Source organism: Salmo trutta, chromosome 19 (genome assembly GCF_901001165.1).
Source record: "Salmo trutta chromosome 19, fSalTru1.1, whole genome shotgun sequence".
Taxonomy (NCBI): Eukaryota; Metazoa; Chordata; class Actinopteri; order Salmoniformes; family Salmonidae; genus Salmo; species Salmo trutta.
In genome coordinates, this window is record NC_042975.1 from 46,559,876 (window position 1) to 46,587,826 (window position 27,951).

Sequence of the window (27,951 nt, forward strand, 5' to 3'; positions counted from 1 at the left end):
GATCTATGAAATCCAAATCTCATCTAGGGGTAGGGTTATTAGGGAATTTATCCAAATATGATCGAAATCTAGACATCCTTATTGAATAAGCCTAACACCCACTGAGTGGGCAGGACATTTCAAAGGAGGGAATTTCCCACCTTTTTCTTCACATACTTGTCTGCACAGATGAAAATAGGAACATATGTTGAAAACAGGCGTTTCTGAGTGTTTTATAGCACTTTTTTGGGAATCCTTCCAAATTCAATCTAGATAGGGGTATGTATCCTTATTTAGTCTAAGAAGCCCCCTCAAACCTTTAGGGTTGCCAGATTATGGTTGGGGTGCATCTAAAGAGCAACACGTGAAGATCAGATGTCTCTGACGTTGTCGGGGCAAGATTTTGACTGTCATTAAAATAACAACTTGCAATGGGTTGATTGACTACTAAGAGGGATAGAGGGCAAACTAAGAGTTGATTTTTACCTCAGTGGATCTAAAGGCACATGTCTTTCACCCCAGGTGGTGCCAGAATAACAATTTATCCCTCAACATAACCAAGACTAAGGAGATTATCGGAACATACATAGATTAGACTTGTCACTGGACACTTACTATATCCGTCTATACACCTACTAGATTAGATTTCGCACTAGACACTTACCAAGTCCATCCATACACCTACTATGGGCTGGAAGACTGAACTTAGCCCCCTCTGGTGGCCAAAACACCATGCCATTTTTGAAATTGGATTTCCATATTCGTGATCCAATAGAATATTTATGATAAGCACAGGCCTGGATGTGACATCCAAAAGCCCCGTTCGCCCTCCATTTTCACATCTATTTCAATGTTAGCTGAGGCCAAAATGGAATCCTGGCCACCTCTCCTGAAAGCACATACATGCCAGCCCTCAGTGTGCTGCCAACTCTCAGAGCCACCAGGTCAAGGTTAGTCAGACATCGTTTGAAACTGGACACCTCCCCCTCTGGCTCCAGGGGCTTCCTAAGAGATAAGCGCTGTATGAACAGTAACAGCCTGGCACCAGACATTCTGCAAGAGCAGAGGATTTGTCCAAATATAATTGATGACATCATTTGGACAATCAACTCATTTAGAACGCTGTAAGTAATGGTAGGCCTCTATTAAATCAAAATAGAACACGAATTATTAAACCCACTTTATTTATCAACCAATGACAGGCAGTCTTGGTTTTAATTATAGATATACTGAACACTGCTGTCTATACTGCTGATAAGACACTATAGACAAAACTACTACGACTGTTAACATTTGCATGAAGTTAATTTGGTCTCTAGAATTTCATAAGTAGGATCATATTCTACATTGGACAACAAATTTGATTCCCAGATCAGAGTGACAAATATAATATTTAATGTCAAAATCAAACAGAGCTATGACCAACCATAACCAATATTGAACTTAATCAAGCACTCAATTTGCTGTTTTCTTTTCAAATTATATTTGTGTAAGACTAGGAGTGGTTTGTCTTCTCCCTGTCTGAATGTTGATATTAGATGCAGTTCTTGCATTGAAGAGATAATGCCTGTAGAGCATCAGATGAGACCAGTCAGATGCATCCCGTTGGGACCAAGGCTGCAGTACATAAGGCTAGTTTCAGTTCATATAACGAATGTTATAGTTCATATAACGAAAAAACGATTCATTTTTTCACTTAAAAGTGCTATATTACAGACAGAAACACTCCTCAGTTTCATCAGCTGTCCGGTCGGCTGGTCTAAGACGATCCCGCAGGTGAAGAAGCCGGATGTGGAGGTCCTGGGCTGGGTTGAATGATTATGCATACAGTTCAACTGCTACATGCAATACAAATTGTTAATGCTGTAAAACATACCTTTCAAGAAGTCCCCTTTCAGGTATTTCGTATAATTTGGTGGCTACAGTCTGGCCAACGACATTTATAACTAATCAATCTACCAGCGTCTCGTCAGCGACATTAAAACAGTAGCTTCTTCCCTGAACGGTATTTCAAAAATAAAAGTCCCCCACGTAAACACATTAACATGAAACATAATTGTCTAAACATGAACTATGATTCATATTTAAGTGACATTTGTATTAAATGTGGATTTTAAAACATTTTCCAAAGTTAAAATGGCCCCAATGCAATACACTACATGAAATACATATTGGCATACAGAGAATTCTGTGTCGATGTAAAAGTGGGGTTGGGAATACTCAGTGGCGTCTGTAGAATGTACATATTACGTTCGACGGGCGGCAGGTAGGCTAGTGGTTAGCGCGTTGGCCCAGTAACCGAAAGACAAGATCGAATCCCCGAGCTGACAAGGTAAACATGTCGTTCTACCCCTGAACAAGGCAGTTAACCCACTGTTCCTAGGCCGTCATTGTAAATAAGAATTTGTTCTTAACTGACTTGCCTAGTTAAATAATAAAATAGAGAGCGCGCGTCTGGTCTTAATACAGAGCAACACTTCCTACTCCACCCATTCCATTGTTGCCAATGCAATACATTGTAGGCCTGTAAATTACACATTGGCTTATAGAGGAAAATGTAATCCATGTTCCAATGTAAAAGTGGGGTTGGAACTCTAGAATCTATATGGAAGGGATAATCAACAAGGGGCTATACGTTCTATGAAAAATAATGAACGACGTGGAAGGTGTGTTCCATGACCCCTAGCAGAGTGGAATTTACCTTCCACATAGTTGCATTATTTTCCAGAGAACACAGCCCCGAGGTGACGATCCCTTTTATACCATGGCTATAATTTAACACATTTGCAGCAAAAAAACGGTTCATTTGTAGGTAGAAATGTGTTCAACAACCACTAAAGTAGGTAGCCAGTTTACTATTAGTGTCACAGTTGTCGTTGGTTAAGGAGGACCAAAACGCAGCAGGTATGTGTAAGCTCATCTTGAGGTTTATTGACTCCAAAAACAACAAAAAGAGAACGAACGATCAACACAGTCTGGCAAGGCACAAGGCTAAACTCAGAACAATCTCCCACAATTAAACAGACAAACACACCCAACTAATATAGGACTTCCAATCAAAGGCAACACCACACAGCTGCCTTCAATTGGAAGTCCACCCCAATTAACCAAACATAGACATACAACTAACTAGATCAACATAGAAATACGTGAAACTCAAACAGTGCCCAAAAAACCCCGGAATACTAAATCAAATGCCCTTACAACAAAAACACCACCCTGAACCACATAAAACAAATACCCTCTGCCACGTCCTGACCAAACTACAATACCAATTAACCCTTATACTGGCCAGGACGTGACAATTAGATGGTACAGTGGTTGCCTTGGTAACTAAACAGACAGATTTGCTAGTTTAGCTAACCGAAACCATCAGTTCGAGCGTGCTATTAAGAAAATGGAAATGAACAATGACAAAAATGTTTTCATTTCGACTATTGCTTACAAAAGCATCTCAAACATAGAACATGTAAGAATTAACTATAGCCAGTGAATTTTACCGTGCTGATATACTGTGCTTTATAGAGAAATCATGCACGCTCTAGAATGCCAATTACAAAGTATTCAACAATGCCATCCATCTAATTTTCGAACGCTTTTAATACATGGAAGCCAAACGCGGAAACTATTGTATTGAAACAGGCAGGAAGCATGCCTCGAACCCTCGACCTTCTAGTCCGAAGTCCAGCGCGCTATCGACTGTGCCCCAAAAGCATGCTCAAACGGTAGAATCGATATCCGCGCTATATAAACCCAGGGTCAATACACTATGATACAATCTCCTTCACGCTGGCTTATATACCTCTTTTTTTGTATTATGAAGAAAGAAAAAAAATCAACTTACATTGCTACATCAAACATGTCTAACAAAACAAAACAGGTAATAACAAGAAAATACTCAAACATACAAAAAATATCAATAAAATAATACAAAAAATATAAATAAAATTAAAAAAATAAAAGAAATTTGTGCAATTGTATTCACTCTGAAAAAATCTTATTATAATGATTCAGGAAGATGTTATTCTTGTTGTTATTCACTAGGGTTAATGTTTTAATAAGATAGTTGAATTCAATCAGAAAAAATTGTAATTTTGGTATAGAATTTTGGAATTTTTGTGTGTGTATGAAGTATTTGGCAACAAGAATAAAAAAAATTAACAATAATTTCAGTGGTCTTGTTATCATTGCAATAGTAACATATTATATCTTTCATGTCAAAAACATAGGCAGTGTTCATGATGGTAAATAAGTATTTTGCAAGGTTTTCCCAAAATTCTGACACAAATTTACATTCAAAGAACAAGTGAGACAGATTCTCACCTTCTTTTTCACAGAAAACGCAGATATCATCAATAGCCACAAATTTGGATATCATAGAATTACATGGATATATCTTATGTATAATTTTGAAGTGCACTTCCTTAACTTTGTTTGGTATAGAGTATTTGTAAGGCCTTAACCATGCATTTTTCCAGACAATGTCCGGAATAAGCATGTTCCAGAAAAACATTCCTCTCGGTGTAAGTTGGTTTTGTGAATGAAGAATTTGTCTTATATATTTATTACAACAAGATTTCTCAAGTAAGCCCACGCCTTCCAATCTCAGTTCTGGATAAACTTTGTGATCATTCCCAAAACTAAGATGAGTTTTCATTAGTGTAGTTAGACCACTGGGACCACACTGGCTTATATACCCTTTTCTAGTACAGGACACATTGACGTCAGGCACAGTTGCGCGCGACTCTAGGCCGCAGTAAGAAAGCCATCTCCATCTGCACCCATTCAACATAGCTTAGATTTATGTTTTCTAAACAAAATCACTTTTTGGAGTTCTCATGATTCTTGCTTGAACAGTCGCTAAGATTACATTTGGTTGTGATCTTTGCAAAATAACTATTTTGGAAACAACAGTTGTTAGCTAGAATGCTAACTCTAATTGATATAAAGGCTTTAGCAAAAGCTAGCCAAAGAGCCATTTTACTGGTTGAAGTTGAAGTGTTTTTAAAGTGTACGGTTGATTTGTGATGATGACACAACCATTATATTAAGCAGGACATCCATACGAGCCTTAAAATCAAATTATAATCAAAAGGTAGTGTGAAATAGACTCATAAGCAACATGTAAATAGACGCTTTTTTTGCTGCCGTTCTATAAGAACTCCCCGCCACCAACTTGTGCATATTGCCCTAGTGCAGCAATGTTTGCAAACACAGAAAGGGGTCTATTGTTATAATTCATATGCGCGCCACTAGAAATCCCTGCATTAGCATGTTTTTGTTAGCTGATACATCATGCCAAAATTCACCATATTACTGTCCTGCTAATGTGCCTAGACCTTGTAGGCTAAACTGCCGAGAAAACCCCCATAACTTATCCAAATAGTTTCCCAATCAGGCAACCTTGCATTTCTTTTAAAATGGCAGGCTTTTGAGCGGTTATTCAAATTATGCTGCGTACCATTTTGCGCAATGATACTGTCGGTGTGATTGAGGCATTAGGCTATAGGCTACATCTCGAGTCTACTAATATCCTATTGGAGGAGAGATGCATGCTTGCTCTTGCTTGCTGAACGTAAAATAGGCTACAGCATTAACAGGCGGGGAGTTTGACAGGACAAGGTGACTTTTATCAATATATTTGCCTGTATTTACCCCCCAAAATGAAATGCTATTTAGCTGCTAATGTGGCTATCATAAAGAACTACAAATGCCATGATGATCTGAACAAGACTGCTGAATCAAGGCAAATGTAAGAATTGCTGGATTAATTATCTAATGTTAGCTAAATGTAGTAATGAATACATTTCTTCAAATGGACAATTCTGTGAACTGTCTTGTGCAAGTTTTAAATTGACACATTTGAATCAGCTGTGTAGTCCTTGGGTAAAAACCCAAACGTGCACCCAGGAGGGGCCCCAGGACCGAGTTTGGGAAACCCTGGTATATCAGACCGTATAACATGGGTATGACAAAAAAAATACTATTTATCCTTATGAAAGTAACTATAATATTTCTAAAGGATATTACAGGATTTATATAGTACCCTATAGTGGGCTTATAGTGTCCTATAATATCTCTCACCCGCTATAATCTTCTTATAGGATTTCCTATAGGCTCTCCTATAGGATATTTTCTGTTATAATACTCAATAACACTTATATAGTATTATCATTAATCAAAATCTCTATAGTATTCCTATAATGAGTTTTGATAGTATTCTATAGTTTTAGTAGTTCTTTCAACTGCTTAAGAGCTCTCATGCTTACCTATCATTAATGTAATTTTTTCAGTGAAGAACAGTTGTTCATTGTCATACTTGTTGTTAAGCTTGTTTGCCCTTTTCTGCTTATTATACACAGCATCTACTTTTAAAATGTATGCTATTTAAATATTTCCCAAATTAAATATATCTCAAATGTGTCGGTCTAACAACATGTCTCAAATCCAATTTAATGGATTGATGAGCCACTCCACACTTTTTATATGACTTATGTAGAATTTAAGTTGCGCAAATGAAATATTTACTCAGATAAGGAGCATGGCTAATGGTAGGTAATGGTAATGGTGTCGACAGATTCAATGTATATTACACCAATAGAAGCCTTTGAGTAACTATTCAAGTAGGCTACATCACAGTCAACATGTCAGAGGATAGTCATGAATAGAGATGTACACAAACATACAGTTGAAATTGGAAGTTTACATACACTTAGGTTGGAGTCATTTTAAAACTCGTTTTTCAACCACTCCACAAAGTTCTTGTTAACAAACTATAGTTTTGGCAAGTCGGTTAGGACATCTACTTTGTGCATGACACAAGTACGTTTTCCAACAATTGTTTACAGACAGATTATTTCACTTATAATTCACTGTATCACAATTCCGGTGGGTCAAAAGTTTACATACACTAAGTTGACTGTGCCTTTAAACAGCTTGGAAAATTCCAGAAAATTATGTCATTGCTTTCGAAGCTTCTGATAGGCTAATTTACATGATTTGAGTCAATTGGAGATATACCTGTGGATGTATTTCAAGGCCTACCTTCAAACTCAGTGCCTCTTTGCTTGACATCGTGGGAAAATCAAAAGAAATCAGCCAAGACCTCAGAAAAAATATTGTAGACCTCCACAAGTCTAGTTTAACCTTGGGAGCAATTTCCAAACACCTGAAGGTACCACGTTCACCTGTACAAACAATAATACGCAAGGATAAACACCATGGGACCACGCAGCCTTCATACCGCTCAGGAAGGAGACACGTTCTGTCTCCTAGAGATGAACGTACTTTGGTGCAAAAAGTGGAAATCAATCACAGAACAACAGCAAAGGACCTTGTGAAGATGCTGGAGGAAACAGGCACAAAAGTATCTATATCCACAGTAAAACGAGTCCTATATCGACATAACCTGAAAGGCCGCTCAGCAAGGAAGAAGCCACTGCTCCAAAACCTCCATAAAAAAGCCAGACTACGGTTTGTAACTGCACTTTGGGACAAAGATCGTAGTTTTTGGAGAAATGTCCTCTGGTCTGATGAAACAAAAACAGAACTGTTTGGCCATAATGACCATCGTTATCTTTGGAGGGAAAAGGGGGAGGCTTGCAAGCCGAAGAACACCATCCCAAACGTGAAGCATGGGGGTGGTAGCATCATGTTGTGGGGGTGATTTGCTGCAGGAGGGACTGGTGCACTTCACAAAATAGATGGCATCATGAGCGTGGAAAATTAAAGGGATATATTGAAGCAACATCTCAAGACATCAGTCAGGAAGTTAAAGCTTGGTCGCAAATGGGTCTTCCAAATGGACAATGACCCCAAGCATACTTCCAAAGTTGTGGCAAAATGGCTTAAGGACAACAAAGTTAAGGTATTGGAGTGGCCATCACAAAGCCCTGACCTCAATCCCATAGAAAATTTGTGGGCAGAACTGAAAAAGCATGTGCGAGCAAGTAGGCCTACAAACCTAACTCAGTTACACCAGCTCTGTCAGGAGGAATGTGCCAAAATTTACCCAACTTATTTTGGGAAGCTTGTAGAAGGCTACCCGAAATGTTTGACCCAAGTTAAACAATTTAAATGCAATGCTACCAAATACTAATTGAGTGTATGTAAACTTCTGACCCACTGGGAATGTGATGAAAGAAATTAAAGCTGAAATAAATCATTCTCTCTACTATTATTCTGACATTTCACATTCTTAAAATAAAGTGGTGATCCTAACTGACCTAAGACAGTGAATTTTACTAGGATTACATTTCAGGAATTGTGAAAAACTGAGTTTAAATGTAATTGGCTAAGGTGTATGTAAACTTCCGACTGTAGATGGATGTCACGTTCCCATCAAATGTCTATCAATTCCTGATGCTGAGGAATACAGGAACCATAAGAACTGGTTTTCCATCAATGTTCAGGGTGTATGCACTCCTAATTTAGAGTTTTCAAACATTGTTGCCCGTTGTAAAGTGTTGTGGAAATTCAGTACTGAGAGAGACTTGGTCATTTCTTCTTCAAACAATCGTCTTTATTTAATATTTATTAATTAAATCAATAATGAAGGTGTCAGGCCAGCAGTCTTGACTGTCGGACCGAGTGCTTGAATCATACAGAGAATACCGTGTTTTTATATACCAAACCTAAAAATGCTTCAACTATGGCTGGCTCCACCCTTCCCATATAGATTGGGGGGCACCATGAGCCACTTTGGGAACATCCTGTCTTTATCTGCCCCCGGCGTTATCTTAACCCCCGACCCTGGCCAAATTTCACAGATGCCAGGATGTCTAAGAACCAGAGGCCTTTGTTCTACTCCTCTCTATCTCAGTTACAACCACCCCACATCCTGTCACTGGAATGCCGGCTGTAGGTTTTAAATCACCAGGTCAATCAATTGTCAGTTCCAGCTATCTCTAGTAAAACCCATGTCCACAACACCCAGACTAGCTGCAGGAAGCTAGAGTGGACACCATCAAACTCAGCATTAGCAGGAGAGAAATATCTTACTGTTTGTTAAGTAAATAATTGTTACATATCCAGCAAATAAGGTGAATACATCATTTTTCCCTCACAAAAGGTGCAACTCACAATTCAAGGATTTTTCCTCAACTCTTCATTGTGTGCTTAGTTTCAGAGAGGACAACATAGTGGACTACTACGTGGTGACAGTGGATATGGTCAGAGTAACTTTTTATTCACTCCATACATAAATCCCACAACAGCTGAGCAGCAAAGATACAACTGAGCCCTTATGCGCACAAGAGGGACGGTCGAGCGTATGTTTGGAGTATGGAAAAATCGATTCCAGTGTTTACACAATACACTTGGTTTCAAGACAAGAAGGTGCTGCAAGGTGATAATTGCTACAGCTGTGCTGCACAACTACCTGAAGCAGCATTGCTGTCCTCCAATGGAAGATCAGGATCAAGATGTGCCCATGGATGAGGCAGGCAATGACCAACGAGGACTTGCACACAGAGTTGCTTTCAAATTGCAGCACCTCAACTAGAGGAGATGCATTTAAATATGGAATTATTCATTATGGCTTATTTTTGCTTTGATAAATGTTTGTTCTGTACAAAATTAAAGTAGTGTGCAGCAAAATGAAATTAGTGACTAAACCAAGGCTGGTTTAAAATGTAGTTTGCGGTGGTTAAAATACTCACTCATGAATATCCAAATGACAAAACATTTTTTATATATATTGTTCATCATGGCTGGTAATCACAATTGTCTCATTACTGTCTATTTTTTGCAGCATACCGCTCTCTTCCAACTTCATATCCAATTCAACCTGTAGAATTCTCATTCTATGTTCTTCAGATATTTCATTTTATGCTCTTGAAATTCTCTGGCTAACTTTTCATGCACGGTCATCTTTTTTGTTCTCTGCTGAAAGGTGGTGGCAGAAGCTTATCTCTGGGATGTTATAGCAGATGTGGCGGATACACACTCACTGTGCACTGGCTCTTCCAACCTGTTCAGATTCCTTTCCTCTGGAAAAAGAACAGTTAGAAGCACAAATAAACTCATATGGTCCTTAGATTGAAGGAAGAATAAAGATTGACAGACAGTGGAATATATTTACCAAAGTGACCAATTTACTTTCTTTCGTATATGTACCATTTGTGCTCAGTTCTTCTTCTGAACTGTCCAAATGGTCATCGTCTGGTATACCATCCAGAGGTTGCTGGTGCTCTATTATTCCAGACAGCAAGTCACTCAATTCATCAGTCTCGTCTTATTTTGGTGATCCACCAGCAGTAGTAAATCACTCGCTTCTGATCTCTGCATTCTCTCTTTTTAAAGCCAGTTTAAAAGGTTCTTTCACAGAGTCTATAAAAGGCAGATATCATTCAATATAAGTGATGTCACAAAAATATGAATATGATGAATGTGAAATACTGAAAATAATGGAGATAGCTCACCTGAAGTTGTTGTACTCTTCTCGTGGTTACATTTTCATTTGCATTGAATTCACTCCAAATTGCAGCCCAACCACTTGTTCTTTTGCTCAGTAGCAGTAGAATGGTTTTTACTTTCAATAACTGGATGGTTTGACAAATTTTGTTTTAGTAAGGTTTTTTCATAGTTTTTTTTAACAAATTATTTTTGCCACTGCCATTATTTTGTCTCAAGATTCACACCAGTAATGGTGTTTTCTATTCCATTCCTGGGTTTTTATGAACACCATTAGACCAACAGCATGTGCTCATACCTAACCTAATCAGGCTTAACCCAGGTGTTCTCATTTAGGCTTACTTACCTTACTCCAGGACTCCATAGTCTCTGACAAACTAAGCCAAATTTAAGCCACGTTCATGAAAGCTACTTAAATGTCCTAGTTTAACTAGTACACATTAAGGCCTACTCCTGGCTTAATCTAAGCCCTGTCTGTGAAACCAGCCCTAAAAGTCTGGCCATGTGGAGAAGTGCAGCTATAGTGAGGGGCAACTTAAAGCCAATTTATGCTCGATCTGAAAATGTGGTTGAAAGCGTAGTATTGCTGAGCCCCAGTAGGCATGCAGAGGTCAAATGGAGCTCCATTTCGCAAAGCCTTGCTCCAGCCAAATTTTGTAACAATGTAACAATGTGGAGGGCTCCGCATAGCTCCGCATTGGGTAGGTGGGGGTGGGAAGTCCTGCTCTGCTCAACGAAGCGCAATAAGTGTAAATGCCCTGACTTCTGCAGAGGCTGTGTTACAGTAAATGCTGTACGGCCACTAAAGATACCATCTTAATAATAGAATATGTTCTATACAACTGTCAACCTTCTCATCCCAATCTGAGATCCTGAGCACTCTGGAGCAGGTTTTCATCAAGGATCTCTCTGTACTTTGCTCCGTTCATCTTTCCCTCGATCCTGACTAGTCTCCCAGTCCCTGCTGCTGAAGAACATCCCCCCCAGCGAATCTTCTGGAATGAGCCGAGAATAGGAAGAGGTGGGAGTAGTAGGGCGGCAGCTATTTAAGGGGCTCAGCCGCAGCACTACCCGGTACACAGGACTAAATGTATCCTGCCTAGCAGAAGGATACCATATTGGAGTGATCCAAGCATTAGGCTATTAATGCTGGCCCTAGTTTGTCTGTAACATCAAATAAAAAAGGAAATAGTTGCTGTGAAAAAGGGGTAATACTTTGTGTTAATATTTTTTTTTTTTAAGTGCTCATGTTTGGGTTCCCTGTGTTGCCAACCAGAAATGTTGGAGAATGTGAGATATATGGTAGCCTAATCTGCTATTTGTAATCATGTATAGTCAAGGGGTGTGCTTGTTTCTTCCCGCGGAGTGGGAAGTGGTTACTTCACGTGCTCTCACTCTACAGTGGCTATCACGCTAGCCTGCCTGCCTACTGAAGTTGAATGAGAGAGCCAATTGAAAACTGAAGCACCAGATAAACAAATTATTTTAAAAGTTATCTTCACGGTGAGCGAGTTATAAAGCATATGATGTGAAATACCAAGTTAAGCGGAGTTTAATGATATTATTGTCATGTTTTTATGATGTTTCCATAATTTCATTCATTTGTAAAACTCTGTTAACATCGTCCAACGTTAGCTCCAGCCAAGCTAGCCTACCACAGTCATGGCGACAGAGGACTCAACGAACGTTCAGTGTAAATTAAGGGAAACATTATAACTTGCTGTTAGGGATATGTTGAGAATGACATGATGCAAATTTATATTTGTGAGATATGATAATGAATACATTTTTACAAATAGTTTTTAGTAGCTATTTTGGCTATTTAGAATTGCTGAAAATTACTATTATTAATACTAAAACTAACAATTACGTTTTGTAGAACTTCCACCGCTCCTCAATGAATAAGGGTAACCATCAGTCATCTATCTTACCCAACTTAATTTCCTCATCCCTGTTGTGCATACAGTATTGTGAATGACAGATGTAATTCTTACATTCACAATGCATGAGACAAAGTTGATTTTAGTACATCTGAGCAGATTGAAATGGATGTATTCCTGATCCTTTCCCCCCCTCATTTCCATTATTTTGTATTAACTAGGATAGGATAAAGTAATCCTTCTAACCCCCCCCACCCCAAAAAAAGATATAGGTGTACTATTGTAAAGTGGTTGTTCCACTGGATATCATAAGGTGAATGCACCAATTTGTAAGTCGCTCTGGATAAGAGCGTCTGCTAAATGACATGTAAATAGGTGCATTGTGAATAACGTAAACACATGCTTAAAAACATTAAGGCTACATATCTCCTCATTATTGGAAAAGTGACCACATGCCTAAACTAATGATGTATGATAAGCTTATGTGTTTTCTATAGGTTGAACTGGAAGAGGGCTCCAAAATCCAAATTCAAAAAATCTTTCAGTGCAAGGCACAGCCAAGAAAAACTGGAAAGATGTGTACTGTCTTAATAAAACTTTTTTCCACCACCATTTTTCGAATTTGACAATTTGGGATGTTTCACGCCCTTATCCGAAAATGGGTCTGGTTAATGGTGTTTTATGAAGTAGTACACATTTACCCTGTTTCTCTTCCCTATCGGAAGCGTCTAGGCCTGTTGGTTCAGTCTAAAACATGAAAGATTTAAGCCAATCTCCCTCATTTGTCCTTTCCTCAAGCGATGTGCTGCTCCTTGCCACAGACTGGGTGAATCTTCATAGCCTGCTGTCACTGCACCAGATGGTTCTCTGGGTTATGGCAAATTATGGGATGTAGTTCCAGCCAATCCTGTCCACATGTCCTTGATAAATGACAGTTGACCATAAAATACTTGAGTGGCCTATGGTTGTTTAAGTGCAATAGGTTCAGAGTAAATGTTAGCCATAAGAGGTGACAAAAGTAATGGCAGAAGTCAAAGAATAAGTCCAACATTTGTTTATTCAATAAGAGGAAACTAAATCCAGGTACTATTCATAACCACAGAATGGGACTACATTTCATAATAGGCTGCATTAATTAATTTCAAATGGGTAACATAATGTTAACAGTAACAAAAAAAGATTGGAATGTTAAAAACAAACTGGACAGAAATGTTTATACTAAAACGGCCTTCCTCTGGGAAGACTACAAGGGGACAACAATCCTCTCAATCAGACAAGGTCTGTTTCTTTATCCATCTTTCTCTGAAAGAAAAGAAAATCGGTGTACATTTTCAATGCATTATCTATGTTAACCCATTACCAAGAACAGCTATAACAGATCCCCAAGTCTCATCTTTCCAATTGGTTGAGATTCCACAAGCATAGGTGATACTAGCTTAAATAAAAAAGGTTTCCCTTGAAATTGATGAAAATTCGACAATTAACATTTAACAGTGAAACCTGGGGAATGTTGAAAATGTATTCAGCAATTTTTTGTATTTTTTTTTACAAAAACGCCACACCAAAGAATGATTCATAAGACTGACTCTTGTCATAGTTGAGAATTACCTTAAGGTTCAGATAATGTTCCTCACTGCTACAGTGGACTGATTTGGCTGTTTTCTCATTGTTGTAGAAGATGTTGCACAGCTTGCAGAAGAACCCAGTCCTTGGCACCAGATAGTCTAACCCTGCAAGTAAAAAGGAGAGAAAGAAAAAAAGGTTTGTTATTACAATATGGCACTAAAAGCTCTTTATCAGATCCCTGTCACACCTGATAATAAAAATAGGCAGCCACACAAACAGAAGCCAGTTTCTCTAGCATCTTACCAACAGGGTTGTCAGGTTGATAAGGACCCAGAGGTTCCTGCTGCTGCTTCTTCTCCTCCTCCTCCTCCTCCTTCTCTCCCTCTGGGATAGCTTCCACACCACTGGCTTCCTCACCCTCAGGGTCCCCACTGGCTTCCTCACCCTCAGGGTCCCCACAGACCCCCTCACTGTCAGACACAGGGCTCTGGACATCCTGGCCATACAAACACAATCATGTCTATCACTCATTTGTTCTACTTAGCCTGAGAGACCAACACCAAGAAATACCATCACTCTTCTCTGTGTGACGTGCATTAACTGATTACTTCTTGAATAACCGGCAAATGTAAAAGGATTGTTCACAGACATGCCAAAATTAAATACATAAATATTCAGCAAGCATTTAACTAACAAGGCAATATTTCACCTTGTTTAAATTAAGGAAACAAAAACATAGCAATAACCATCTTTCACCTCTGGACAGGGGCTTTTGGCTGACTGGCCATTAGTCTTTTCATCTCCATGATGATCTCTTGATCTTCTGTCTTTCTGACTGGCCAACCACAGCTCATATTTGACTGGAGGCTTCCTGTATCAGGAGAACAGAATGTCATGTAGTACTATATCATGAAAGGGTACTTAGATACAGCCCAGTTTAACCATGGATCACAACATTCTTTATCAGATTATTCTTTGGCTGTATATTCTTCCAATAAATTCCAATCAATTGAGCTGGCAGTGGACATAGAATACTAGTATCCAGTCTTCAAATTCCATTTAGTCGAACTATCATTTCCATCATCTACTCTACTGCATATGCTTAGGGTCATTGAAAATTATTTACCAGTATATTAGGGAGTCTCCCTTTTTGCACAAACTGACCCTTAACAGGGTCCCGTAGAACTTGTGTGGACGTTGGAAGTACTTCACCATTTTCTGAGCGGCTTCCACGCTCTCCAACTGGATATAACACTGAAAGAAAATAAAAAACAACCATGTGAAAGTCCTTTATTAATAGAAAAACAAAATGGGCAGGTGAAACTTTACCTTTCCATGACGCCAGTTCAAATTATAGCCAGTGATTTTCCCGAAAGGCTGGGCAAGTCGTAAAAGAGAGACGTCCGAGTACTTCTGGAGTGGAAGCATACAAATGTAGATGGATCTCCCACTAGGACTCTATATTGACAGAAACAAAGTCACATTACACAAATATTAACTAGGTCTGTAGTTGAGTTTATAATACAGTGCATTTGGCAAGTATTCAGACCCCTTTACTTTCCACATTTTGTTATGTTACAAGCCTTACTCTAAAATGTATTCAGCATCCCCCCCCATCAATCTATTCACAATACCCCACAATGACAAAGCGAAAACAGGTTTAGAAATGTTTGCAATTTTATTAAATATAAACTGAAATACCTTTTTTACTTAAGTATTCAGACCCTTTGCTATGAGACTCATTTGATCTCAGGTGCATCCTGTTTCCATTGATCATCCTTGAGATGTTTATTCAACTTGATTTGAATTTACCACAGGTGGACTCCCATTGATTGGACATGATTTGGAAAGGCACTCACCGGTCTATATAAGGTCCCACAGTTGACATTGCATATCAGAGCAAAAACCAAGCTGAGCTCCGAGACAGGATTGTGTCGACGCACAGATCTGGACAAGTGTACCAAAACATTTCTGCAGCATTGAAGGTCCCCAAGAACACAGTGGCCTCAATCATTCTTTATGGTAGAGTGGCCAGACGGAAGCCACTCCTCAGAAAAAAGGCACGAGAGACCGTATGGTTTGCAAAAAAGCACCTAAATGATTCTCGGTCCAGATGAAACCAAGATTCAACTCTTTGGCCTGACTGCCAAGCGTCATGTCTGGAGGAAACCTGGCACCATCCCTACGGTGAAGCATGGTGGTGGCAGCATCATGCTAGGGGGACGGCGGCAGGGACTGGGAGACTAGTCACGATCGAGGGAAAGATGAACGGAGCAAAGTACAGAGAGAGACTTGATGAAAACCTGCTCCAGAGTGCTCAGGACCTCAGACTGGGGTGAAGGTTCACCTTCCAACTGGACAACGACCCTAAGCACACAGCCAAGACAACGCAGGAGTGGCTTCGGGCCAAGTCTCTGAATGTCCTTGAGTGGCCCAGCCAGAGCACGGACTTGAATCCGACTGAACAGCTCTGTGCAGCGACGCTCCCCATCCAACCTGACAGAGCTTGAGGATCTGATGAGGAGAATGGGAGAAACTCCCCAAATACAGGTGTGCCAAGCTTGTAGCGTCACACCCAAGAAGACTTGAGGCTGTAATCACTGCCAAAGGTGCTTCAACAAAGTACTGAGTAAAGAGTCTGAATACATAAGTAAATGTGACTTCATTTTTTTGTTTAATAAATTAGTAAAAAAATTAGTAAAAAAAGTTTTTGCTTTGTCATTATGGGGTATTGTGTGTTGTACTTGATGGGGGGGGGGAAAACAATTGAATCAATTTTAGTATACGGCTGTAACATAACAAAATGTGGAAAAAGTCAATGGGTCTGAATACTTTATGAATGCACTGCAACTCAATTCTTTCATCAGATGCATAACGCGTACAACATAGATACTACACCATTTAGCAGACACCAAACCCACCTCCAACTCTTTCCGTGAAAAGCACATGCTAACATTGACACGTTTCCTCAACAACTCTCCTTTTCCTTTGTAGAATTTCACCATTTCACGTACATCCTCAGTAGTTTCAAGCTCTAACCATGCCTAAAAATATAGAAAAAGCTAAATGTCATAAAAACTGACAGCAAACGTTTGCACAAATCAGGTGTTGAGTAAATAAACTCCTTCCTGTATGCCAAAATACATGAATGTCAAATTATTCACCACTGTTGCTATGACAACATTATTTCCATCCCATGAAGAAAACCAGATAAGTACCATATAAAATAAAATACACTAATCCCCAAGTAACATAATTATGAACATACCTCCTGTCTGAGGAAGGATATGGAATGGTTGACAACTTTCACGTTTGCCCGCTCTGCCAGTTTCAATAGGGCCACCTCCACATTTCCATAGCCCTTTCTAATTGGGCTAATTTGGACAACTTTTCCATCCTGTAGAAAACAATTTTAACCGACTATCAATAAAACAACTTTTCTACACGTTTGACATATTCCAACTACTCGATATGGAGGAATACCAACCCATGAAGCATCCTTTGACTCTGCAAATAAAAACAAAAAGTAATTATTACTATAAATTATCTGGGGATTATCTACACAGGCTAGACAACCGTAATAATTGTTTTGTCCATTGCTGCCAAGTAAGAACGTTTTGCATCATTCGTTGCTTACCCAGCGATGTGTCCCCTCCAGTACTGTCGTCGAGTTCATCCAATGTAACAAAATCATCCATATTCTCAGGGAAATCCATGTCATCCATATTGTCCTGTTGGAAATAAGTCCACAACATCAATAAGTTAAAGAATTTGAGTTTCAAGGTCCACAGTGCTGCACCAAAACCATAATGAATCTCATAAATATTTGTGAGATTGCAATGGGAAACTGTTAAAAGCATCTCAAACAATGAACATAAAAGTATGCAAAACTGTATTCAATAGTACTGAAGTATGATAAAGATCCATGTCTCAAAGCAAGGAAGTGAACTCTGTGGCTGCACTATTACAAATGACATTGACAGCTTATTCAAACCTCTTGGTCTGTCCAGGTTTTAAACATGTTAGGGCTGAACAGATAAGCATGTCTACTGATCAAATCAAATTGTATTTGTCACATGTGTCGAACACAACAGGTGTAGACCTAACCATGAAATGCTTACTTACAATCCCTTAACCAACAATGCAGTTCAACAATGTTTGGCTGACTTTTGAGCGATTAAACGCCTGTTCTGGATTACTACTGTCAGTCTAGGTTTTCTGGATACAAATTGGAGCTTCTACAGAGATGGCTCTATAACCTTTGATATTAAACCATGGAACATAAGGAGACCCTTCAAAGCTGATCTCCATCTGATTTGTAGGGCACTCATAAAACTGATGGAATTAATAGCCCCTGAGCAAATCATATAGCCTACATACAGTGCCTTCAGAAAGTACTCACACCCCTAGACTTTATCCACATTGTTGTTAGCCTGAATTTAAAATGGATTACATTTAGATTGTGTGTCACTGGCTTACACACACACACACACACACACACACACACACACACACACACACACAATACCCCACGTCAAAGTGAAATTATGGTTTTATACATTTTCACAAATTAAAAAAAATTAAAAAGCTGAAATGTCTTGTGTCCAATAAGTATTCAACCTTTTTGTTATGGCAAGCCTAAAGTTCAGGAGTAAAATTGTGCTTAACATGTCACATAAATTGCATGGACTTTTTATTAATGACTACCCCATCTCTGTACGCCACACATAAAGATAATTGTAAGGTCCCTCAGTCGAGCAGTGAATTTCAAACAAAGACCAGGGATGTCTTCCAATGCCTCGCAAATAAGGGCACCAATTGGTAGGTGGGTAAAAAAAAAAATCTAACATTGAATACCCCTTTGAGCATGGTGAAGTTGAAGTTATTAATTACACTTGCGTATCAATACACCCAGTCTAACTCAGTGGAAGGAAACCGCTCAGGGATTTCACCATGAGGCCAATGGTGACTAAAACAGTTAGAGTTTAATGGCTGTGATAGGAGACAACTGAGGATGGAACAACAACATTGTAGTTACTCCACAATACTAACGTAAATGACAGTGAAAATAAGGAAGCCTGTACAGAATAAAAATATTCCAAAACATTCATCCTATTTGCAATAAGGCAAAGAAATTAACTGAGGACCACATAATATTTTCAAGCATGGTGGTGGAGGCATCATGTTATGAGTATCCTTGTCAAGGTCTGGGGAGTTTTAAGAATAAAAAGGCACTGCTTAGAGCTAAGCATAGGCAAAATCTAAGAGGAAAACCCGGGTAAGTCTGCTTTCCAACAGACACTGGGAGACGAAAATCCCCTTTCAGCAGGACAATAACCTAAAACACAAGGCCAAATCTACACTGGAGTTGCTTACCAAGATAACATGTAATGTTCCTGAGTGGCCTAGTTACAGTTTTTACTTAAATCTGATTGAAAATCTATGGCAAGTCTTGAAAATGTCTGTCTAGCCATGATCAACAACCGACTTGATTGAGCTTAAAGAATGTTACGTGCCAATATTGTACAATCCAGGTGTGAAAACCTGAGAGTGACTTATCCAGAAAGGTGATTCTAACATATTGACTCAGGGGTGTGAATACTTAGGTAAATTCGATATCTGTATTTAATTTTTAAATAAATATGCAAACATTTCGAAAAACATGTTTTCACTTTGTCAATGCATAGATCGTCTCACCTATGTAATACATTTTTAATTCAGGCTGTAACAACAAAATGTGGAATAGTTCAAGGTACATGAATACTTTCTGAAGGCACTGTAAATAGTGTGCTATGGTACCAAGCAAACTCAATATTCCAACAAGCCATGAGTCAAACCAGGCATTGCTGACATGAGTCACAGAAAACATCTTGACTGTTTGAACCTCGTCAATCTAGACAATCTGAAGTGTCAGATACATTTTATTTGCCACTGAAACTTCAGCCATATTTCAGTGGTTCTAGGCAATAGATGGCCACATCTGTTTCAACTGATCAGTGGAGGATCTCAACCAAACTACATTCTCAGGAATGCTCCCAGAACTTAAACCAAGTTGAAGCACACATGCTTTAAGAAGCCATTGCTAGGAACCCACATCTTGGTTACTTGACAAACTTATTTTCAATTCTGGGAACAATAAGCCTTTTGTTGGTTCCGGTCACAAATATGAATGACAAGAATTTCTTACATCTTCTTGAAAGCTCTCCTGTTCCATCATGTTCTCCATTGAGACGTCATCACACAGAGCTGGATCATCGGCAGCCTTTATGTCAGAATCCTCCAAGGTATCGTCTGCCAACAGTTGTGAGATTTCGGTTTCCCCCTCATCTTTAGAATCAGCCACCAGGGAGGCAGTTTTAGAAGGAGCAGGGTCTTTAGTATCAACACCAGCTCCATTCTCGTCATCTAACAAGCTTTGTTTAGCTTCCACCGGGATAATCTCTTCGTCCAGATCTTTGTTTTCCAAATCAATGTCCTCCTCCTTGACCACCTCCTCGATGTCCTGCTTGACCACTTCCTTGACCTCTGAGGTGCTTTGTTGACCTTCTCCTTGTTCCGTCACTTTCTCAGCAGGTTGTTTGCCTGTACTGGGTTTCTCTTTGTTCGTGGAGTTTGAGGTCTTGCTAGTCTCCTCGCTCTTGTGTCTGCTGCTGCGGCCTTTACTGGAATCTGCTCTTCTGGATGTGGTGGAGTCAGGACTTTCTCTACAAGGCAAAAACCATTGAGGTAAACTTCCCTGAGACATACTTCCTGATGAGTCCCACAGGAAAATTGGTCTGGCCGCAATAGCCCCAGTTGAAGGACTCTTACTTACCTCAGGCGTTTCAGTGACAAGTATACTTTGACACTCTTTCCATTGATCTTTAGGGGGTTGGAGTGGTAGTACTTCACCATAATGTCAGCATCCTTCCAATCTACCATCTCAATCAGGGCCTGCAGATGAATAAGGGAGGATTCATTAGACAAAGCTAGATATGGTGCTGCATAATGGAAGGTTGGAGTAAATTGTTTTAATAATTGTTTTCTATTTGAAATCACCAGAGATTTGCAGAATTTGATTGATCACACTTCAATTCCATATTGCTCAAACCTTACCTGGTCACTTGAAAATGTTGAATGCCGCACATCCCCAAACATCTTGGCGAGATCGAGAATCTCTGATTCTCTTTCCTTCCCAGGAGGTAGGCGGGAAAAACAAACCACTGTATTGGTAGCTTGTTTGGTCGGCCGTTTTTCTGTTGGTTCATCCAACCTTGGCGGCTAAAGGAAAAAACAAGCTCATACTGCGATCTCTGATTAAGAATACAGAATCTCAAACTTTTAAGAGGCAGGTGCACTTACATGAATACTGCACACCATAGGTGACAAGTACAGATTCAACTTATATCCCTTCACGAAAGCTTGCTTTTCACTGAAGTGATTCACCATATTGACTGCCTCTTTGTGAGAATCAAACTCCAGGAATCCCTGTAACAAAAAATACAACAGTGAATCATCCAAGACATTCAACTAGATTTTTTGAGAGAGAATGTTAAAGCTGCAACATGTAACTTTTTGGGCTACCCAACCAAATTCACATAAATATCTAATTTCTCTCTGTCATTCCCATTGAAAGCAAGTCTAAGAAGCAGTAGATATAGGGCACATAGAACATTTCTATGCTTCCGCTGTTTAAGTTTCCTCTTTTACCTTCGGTTTTGTACACCAACTTCAAATAGCTGAAAAGAAAATAGCTGTGTTTCGAATACTCAAACTAACCGCACTATTTGTGACGTGAACTGAGAATATAGTATGCTTATTGGTCATAGCATGGATATAGTTAGTATGCCAAAAGTTCCCGGATGTCGTACTAACTTCGCCAAAATACAAAGTATACAAGCAGTGTACACTTTCTCCATGCTTTTAGGGCTGTTAATTAAATTCTTCAGAAAATGGCCGTGGCTTCACAACATTTTCAGATTTGAAGAAAATTGCGGAAATTATGCAGCCAAAGGCGAATGAAGAGTGACTGAGGATGGAAGATGGCGGAAACTGAGTAGAGTGAAACTAATAGTACAGAAAGTAAGAATGAGTGGGTTAGTGGCGAAGAAAAAGGGAAACAAGAGAAGTAAAGCTATGTTGGAAAACAGGAAACCACTAGACTCGTTTTTGGTCCGAGTCAGGGTTTTGGATCAATGCTACTTGGGAAATCCGTTTAACGTCTCCAGGAAAATCTGGAATGTGTTGCCGGAAAGTCTGGAGTCGGTGAGAGTCGCAAGAAGAAGCGTGTTTTAAGATATCGGAGTGGAATGTTTCCTGCATGGATTTTTGTAGCAGGGCGCCTATAAAGGTGATTATTTCTGGGGTGGCGCAAAAAACAAAGGCAGAGGATATAACTGAAGACGTCGATGGAATGGTTGGTCCACGTCGACTGACCTGTATGGTGGACGGAGAAAAGAAACACACTTCATCCATGCTACTGTTCTTTGATGAAGAGTCTCTCCCATCTCATATAAAGTTAGGATTCATGAGATGCCCTGTAAGAGATTTTGTACACAAGACCCTTCAGTTTCATAAATGTAAAAGATTTAGTCATGTGTCAAGTGTGTGCAGAAGGGAAGAATATTGTATGCCAGATGAGGGCAAATGCTTCAACTGTGGAGGTGAACATGCGCCTGAATTCTTGAAGTGTCCTGTTAGGGTGAAGGAGAATGAGGTGGCAAGGGTAAGGAGTGTCCAGCGTGTATCCTATCTGGAGGTGGTGAGAAAATTGGAAGGAACGAGTAGCGGGGAAGAAGCAATAGTAGTAGAGCCACCATGACCAGTGAAGTTTCTCATTAACCGAGGGATAGTGAAATGCTACATGTTAAAAAGGTGGACTTTGTATTATTTATTGCAATGGTCATAAACTGTACAGAGATTTCAGAGCACATTACATTACATTAACGTCATTTAGCAGACGCTCTTATCCAGAGCGACTTACAAATTGCACGGTTGGTTAAGGACTTGTAAGTAAGCATTTCACTGTAAGGTCTGTTGTATTTGGCACATGTGACAAAGAAAATTTGATTTGACTCTCGTCCGAGTGTGCCAGAGTGCAGAATAACTGATGAATTTACGAACGCGCAACACCCGTCAGTAAACGTCGGCAAAAAAAAAAGTGTAATTCAATTGTTGCCAGCAGCAGTTAGTCACCATCGGTCTGGATAAGATAAAAGCAGCCTAACCCAGCTCTGCTAGGTTGAGTAAAATGGTCAGACTGAGGTTCTCTCTCATTATGTGTCTGGAAGTTGCTAGCCAACATTAGCCAGTTAGCTTGGGTGCTTGACTGCGGTTGAACGCATGGATCAACCCTACTCCTCGGCCAGAGCGTCCAGTGTGCGCTCTAAACCCTCCGAGAGCGAAACGCTCTGAATTTACGAAGGACAATCTGACAATGCTCTGGATTCACAAAACGCCCAGAGAGCACACTGGCACTCCAGATTGAACTTACTAACACACCTGGAAACGTAAAATGTCTAGCTAGTTCATTTGTTATGCTAACAAGCTAGCAAGATGTTGCATAGCAATAGTATCAACTTCCGGTAGACAGGCGAAGCGCTAGAACGCTCAACTGAAACGATACCATTCGTTTACAGTATACTAAAATGAACTAATAGTATATACACTCATTAAGTATGTAGCATACAGTAGGTTAGTATGGGTATTAGAACAGCAAATATTGTAGGTTATTGAAAATATATGTTTCACAGAGGTTTAGATGGTACAATGATTCTCTTCACTATACTTAATTGTTTTGTCACATACACTGAAATTAGGTGGACTATTACAATTTTAGCAACCAGGAAATGGCAGAGTGATTTCGGCATAGTGCATGTTTAACCTGTTAGGGTATAGGGGGCAGTATTTTCACGGCTGGATAAAAAAATGTACCCGATTTAATCTGGTTACTAATCCTACCCAGTAACTACAATATGCATATACTTATTATATATGGATAGAAAACACCCTAAAGTTTCAAAAACTGTTTGAATGGTGTCTGTGAGTATAACAGAACTCATTTGGCAGGCAAAACCCTGAGACAGATTCTGACAGGAAGTGGATACCTGATGTGTTGAATTGACTTTAAGCCTATACCATTGAAAAACAAAGGGGGTGAGGAATGTTTTGGCACTTCCTATTGCTTCCACAAGATGTCCCCAGCCTTTACAAAGTGTTTTGAGTCTTCTACAGTGAGATCTGACTGAAGAAGAGCTTTGGAACGGCGATGGCCCATTAGACACCTGGCGCGCGAGTTGATGGTGGGTACTCTCATTCCGAAACGTTTTAAAAGAGAACCCAATGGTCCGCCTTGAATTTTATTCATGTTCTGGTTAAAAAAGGCCCTAATGATTTATGAACGAACGTAAATATATTTTTTCTGTTCGTGAAGTGAAGTCCGGCTGGCTTAGATCATGTGCTACAACACGGAGGTTTTTGGACATAAATGATGAGCTTTTTTGAACAAAACTACATTCGTTATGGACCTGGGATTCTTTGGAAGTGACATCTGATGAAGAGAATCAAAGGTAATGGATTATTTACATAGTATTTTCGATCTCTCCAACATGGCGGTTAGTCTGTATCACAATGCGTATTTTTCTGGCGCAGTGCTCAGATTATTGCAAAGTGTGATTGCCCAGTAAGGTTAATTTTAAATCTGGCAAGTCCATTGCGTTCAAGAGATGTAAATCTATAATTCTTTGAATGACAATATAATATTTTACCAATGTTTTCTAATATTAATTATTTATTTTGTTGTCATGACTTGACTGCCGGTATTGGAGGGAAACGATTTCCTGAACATCAACGCCATAGTAAAACGCTGTTTTTAGATATAAATATGAACTTGATAGAACTAAAAATGCATGCATTGTCTAACATAATGTCCTAGGAGTGTCATCTGATGGAGATTGTAAAAGGTTAGTGCATAATTTTAGCTGATTTTATGGTTTTGGTGACGCCTGTCTTTGAATCGACAATACACTACACACAGCTATTGTCAATGTACTCTCCTAACATAACCTAACTTTATGCTTTCCCCGTAAAACCTTTTTGAAATCGGAAAACGTGGTTAGATTAAGGAGATGTTTATCTTTCAAAGGCTGTAAGTTAGTTGTATGTTTGAGAAATTTGAATTTTGACATTTATTTGGTTTCAAATTTGCCGCTCTTGAAATGCACCTGCTGTTGATAGGGTGCGCCACGGGTGGCACGCTAACGTCCCACATAGCCCCAAGAAGTTAAGGGTTTAGAGTGTTTATTACTCCGTTTGTCTTATCAATTTGTGAACTTACCTTGCAGGGGAACACCAGATGTTTTACAACTGTGCCGAATGGCTTAGCCAAAGTCATCAAGTCTTCAACACAAACAGAGCCATGGGGAAATTTTGTTACGACCACCTTCGTGCCAGCCTGAAGCAAAATAGAAATACCTTCAAGCATGCAGCTTTAAGCAAATAAACATCATAAGAAGTGAATTAAAAATGCTCTATTTATAAGAAAATATTGTCACAAAAGGGGCATCATTACCCTGGGCTTCAAATAGTGTCTTTCTGATGCAGACTTCGGGGCGGTTGAAATAGCATCTCTACTTGGGATGGAGTCGGACCTGGAAGATAACGTAAACAGTGCTAAGTAAGAAGAGGAACAGCTAATGGTTTTACATCATGACATGCCTGTTTTCAACATAAAGCTTAATTTCATGTTTTCCCTAACATTTCCTTCCGGGTATCATGTTTTTTCCAATCTGGATATCTGTAAAAGAACAGAAAAGAAAAAACAAATTTAAATAAAACCATGTTATAAAAAATATCTCAATTGATTGTGACCTGTAATAGTCAATTTTGTAAATGTTTTACTTTGCATGAAAACACTTACAGACGCGAGAGTTCCTGACAGCCCTCCGCGTGTCGTAATCCATTGAGATGTTCCTTCCATGTCTGAAAAAAAACAAAAACATATTAGGCTAAATTAATGCCATCATGGAAGGTTGAGTGTTCTGATTAAAATGATAATAGAAATACAGTCCAACAGCAAGAGTTTTGAAATATAACAAAGCTTACCTTATTAGAATTCAACATGCATAAGCATAGAGAGCATGTGTGTGGGTAAACCTTGGGCACAACTCCATGAAAATCATCCACTTGATAGGAGAAAGGAATCTTTTGCTGGCTGTCAGATGGTTTTTCCATTGAGGGCCTAGTGTGACGGGAACCTCTCCTTGACTCAGTACGCTCTGGTCGACTGTGAATCTCCGCTCTCCTATAGTCAGTGTCACAGTGGCTGTTTGACCTGCGAGGGACCTCAGGGGGGCTGTCCTGTTTGCTAAGGTCTCCATCATCTGTATCCTCCTGCCGGCTGTCTGTCTTTGGAGAGGCCTCTCCCTGCTCCTCTTGCTTGGCTCGTTTGGCCTTCAGTTTCATTATCAGATAAGGCAACGTCTCCACACTGATCTCATTCTCTGGAATCTGTGCCAGAGCATCCACGTCTTCTGGAGAGAGCCCCAGAGTGGCATATAAGTTCATAGTGCTCATCGCTCCATCACCAGATCCTTGGTGTGCAGAGCTGTGACCCTCACTGTCCTCCATCCTCAAACCGTCAGGGCACAGAGAAGTTTATTCTGAAATTGGGGGAAAATGGTGTTCAGTCATTTCAACTGATGTTGTAACATATACACATGTCTAAGGCAACCTATATAGTAGGCAGTGTCAGAGGAAGGGCCCCAAAAAAGTGTCAAATACTCCAGTCACCCAAGTCATAGATTGTTCTCTTTGCTACCGCACTGCAAAAGGTAATGGAGCACTAAGTCTATGTCCAAAAGGCTCCTTATCAGCTTCTACCCCCAAGCTATACGACTACTGAACAATTAATCAAATGGCCACCCGGACTATTTACATTGACCCTGCCACCCTTTGTTTTTACACTGTTGCTACTCGCTTTTTATTATCTATGCATAATCCCTTACCCCAACCTACCTCGACCAAACTGTAACCCCGCACATTGACTCAGTAACGGTAGCCCCGGTATATAACCTCGTTATTGTTATGTAATTTTATTGTGTTTTTACCTTAGTTTACTTAGTAAATATTTTAACTGTATTTCTTGAACTGCATGGTTGGTTAACGGCTTGTAATTTAGCGTTTCACCGTAAGGTCTACACACCTGTTCTATTCGGCGCACGTGACAAATAACATTTGATGTATAAATCAATGTTTTTTTTTTAAATGTTGTATTATTATTATTAATATTATAATATTTTTTGGTATTATTTTTTCCTAACCGTTATTTTACTAGGCAAGTCAGATAATAAATTAGTATTTACAATGACGGCCTACCCCGGCCAAACCGTGATACAGCCTGGTATAAAGTGTAGGCCCTAAAGAAGAGCCTTGGGAAGGAAGTCTTCGACGACTATGTATCTGAAATACTACCATCTTTAATCATTCAATAGCTAATTAGATGTAAATTGATGTCCCTCACAGAAAGAATAATACGTTTCCCAGCCCAGAACAACGTAGATGCAATCTAACGTTAGCTACTGTAGCTAGCTACATCGAACGGGCCTTCACCGAAGGCCACGGCACAATAACAGCCAGTTGCTATTAACTAGCTAACTATGCATCTTTAGCTCTGAAAAACGAAGCCCCAATATCTTCTCACCCCTGATGAATAAAGTTTAGCTATCAAGTATGTAGCTATAAAGTTAGTGCATTATTGTTAGCTAGCCGCACGCACCGCTGAAGAACGCTGCCTTGCTGACCACAGCCAGGAAGCTAGCTAGCAAGAAGAAGCTAACCATAGCTTTCTAGCAAGATAGTTTCGGGGTGAAAGTTTATGCATCCAGTTCAACTACCACATGAAATACAAATGGTGAATGCTGCAAAACATACCTTTTAAGAAGTCCCCTTTCAGGTATTTCGTAAAATTAGGTGGCTAACGTTACAGTCTCAACAAAGATATGTGTAACTAATCCTTCTACCAGCGTCTCGTCAGCGACATAAAAAAAGTACTTCCCTATCACGGAATTTAGAAAATGTTCATAATAAAAGTCCCCCAAGTAATTACAATAATGTATTTATTCATGATATTTGAAAA

General features: G+C 39.5%; 1 protein-coding gene across 1 annotated transcript; it reads right to left on the minus strand.

Moving 5' to 3' along the window:
• Nucleotides 1-13,311: 13,311 nt before the first annotated feature.
• Nucleotides 13,312-27,879, minus strand: LOC115154805 (matrin-3). The gene is made up of 20 exons (XM_029701404.1): nucleotides 27,747-27,879; nucleotides 25,920-26,476; nucleotides 25,735-25,796; nucleotides 25,573-25,611; nucleotides 25,387-25,465; nucleotides 25,153-25,269; nucleotides 21,180-21,305; nucleotides 20,934-21,098; nucleotides 20,653-20,771; nucleotides 20,026-20,542; nucleotides 17,476-17,569; nucleotides 17,326-17,345; nucleotides 17,107-17,235; nucleotides 16,760-16,882; nucleotides 15,168-15,296; nucleotides 14,965-15,092; nucleotides 14,595-14,709; nucleotides 14,142-14,334; nucleotides 13,881-14,002; nucleotides 13,312-13,574 (listed from the first exon to the last, which is right to left on the minus strand). Exons 2-20 carry the CDS (start codon nucleotides 26,442-26,444, stop codon nucleotides 13,542-13,544), a joined length of 2,835 nt encoding a protein of 944 aa, XP_029557264.1. The 5' UTR covers nucleotides 26,445-26,476; nucleotides 27,747-27,879; the 3' UTR covers nucleotides 13,312-13,541.
• Nucleotides 27,880-27,951: the final 72 nt, after the last annotated feature.